The sequence below is a fragment of the Athene cunicularia genome (genome assembly GCF_003259725.1).
Source record: "Athene cunicularia isolate RWA chromosome 9 unlocalized genomic scaffold, athCun1 chr9_part1, whole genome shotgun sequence".
Lineage (NCBI taxonomy): Eukaryota > Metazoa > Chordata > Aves > Strigiformes > Strigidae > Athene > Athene cunicularia.
The window spans coordinates 13,183,955-13,185,301 of record NW_020799110.1 but is presented as its reverse complement, the minus strand read 5'-3'; the positions used below and the strand labels follow the sequence as shown (position 1 = coordinate 13,185,301).

Genomic DNA, 1,347 nt, shown 5'->3' with positions numbered 1-1,347 from the left:
GATGGTAAATCTTATACCACTGTCACAGCATTTATATCCTGAGATCTTCTGGAAGCCTGGGGCTTGATAGAAAGCTAATTCCCAATACAGTGAAACATTTGCAGGAGCTTGCCATTGCAGACTGTATTCTGAAACCTTCACTTCCTTCCTCAGAGCTGTCCACAGAAGTGCTCTGAATCATATTTGCTTCTACACACTCCTGGAAAGCTGTGGAAAACCCACTCCCTCAGCCAGGCATGTTGGACAAGCTTGCTTCTTCCTGCTGGATTTTACAACTGCAAACGAGGCTTGAAAATAAAACAAAACAAAACAAAACAAACTCACCAGGAACACCAGCAGCCCTGCTCTGAACACGTGGGATGCTTCCCTGGATCCCTGCTCATTTCCTGGAGTGAAACTCAGACACACCAGCGCTGTCCTGAAGTGTGTGGAGGCTTTTTTTTTTTTTCCTCTCTCTCCTTCTTTTCTTTTCCCTCCTTCCTTGTGTTGATTTGTGGGGCCAGAATGACTTTGATTTCAGCAAGTTTGCTGTTTATTCACGTCACAAGTTTGACAGCTTTACACCAAATCAGATTGCTGGGTTTCAGGAGAGCTCTGAGGCGTCACTGGGAGCTCCTTTAGATTAAACTCGCCTCCCCGGTCTCCCCCCTCTCCCCCTCCTTCAGAGCCATTTAAACCCTCTCTGGGGCTTTAACAGAAACGTGCTCCCAAGACCTGCATTTCATTCTGCCACTAACATGGTAAGTGCTCTTTGCATTTCTCTCGACCTGAAGGCTGAAAAGGAGAAGCTGGTCTCTTTGCCTTGGGGGCTTGCAGTAGGTTTTGTGCCCTCTTTAGGATGGGGAAAGAAGAGGGCTCTCCTCTACCTGGAAGAGCCGTCTCTGCTGCTGTGCCTTCCCATGGGTGAGCAGTTTCCCTCCTTGAGACTCCCAGGTCTGCCGTTGCCTTAGAGAGATTTAGAACTGCTGCATATGGAGCTTATTTGGAGGGGAGAAAAGGGGTGAATCCAGAGACAACCCCAGGCTTTGCTACCGTGCGGGCTGGGACTCCTGCAGAACTGCAGGGGCAGAAGAGAGTGCGAGCAGCCTGGAGGTGACTCTCCTGGCTTTGTGCTGACTTAGAGCTTAATCAAGTCCCCAAGGTGGGAGCAACGGACCCGCCAAGGACAGCCTGGGTCCTCCCCGCACCTTAAACCCACTCAGGACCGCAGTATTTCCCAGGGGATTGCAGGAAACTCAGCCACCTCCTCGACATACCGCTGCTCGGAGCCCCTCTGCCGCGGGGGGCTGCGGCGGGGGCGGCACTGCCCAGCGCTCGGCGGAGGTGGCGGCGCGGTGCGGTGCCACC

General features: G+C 52.6%; 1 protein-coding gene across 1 annotated transcript in view; it reads left to right on the top strand.

The window, feature by feature from the left end:
- Nucleotides 1-737: 737 nt before the first annotated feature.
- GMNC (geminin coiled-coil domain containing) overlaps nucleotides 738-1,347 on the top strand; it is a 4,589-nt gene continuing 3,979 nt past the window's right edge. Inside the window, exon 1 of the mRNA XM_026854987.1 lies at nucleotides 738-903. Within this exon, the coding sequence (XP_026710788.1) occupies nucleotides 738-903 (166 nt within the window). The remainder of the gene's footprint in view (nucleotides 904-1,347) is intronic.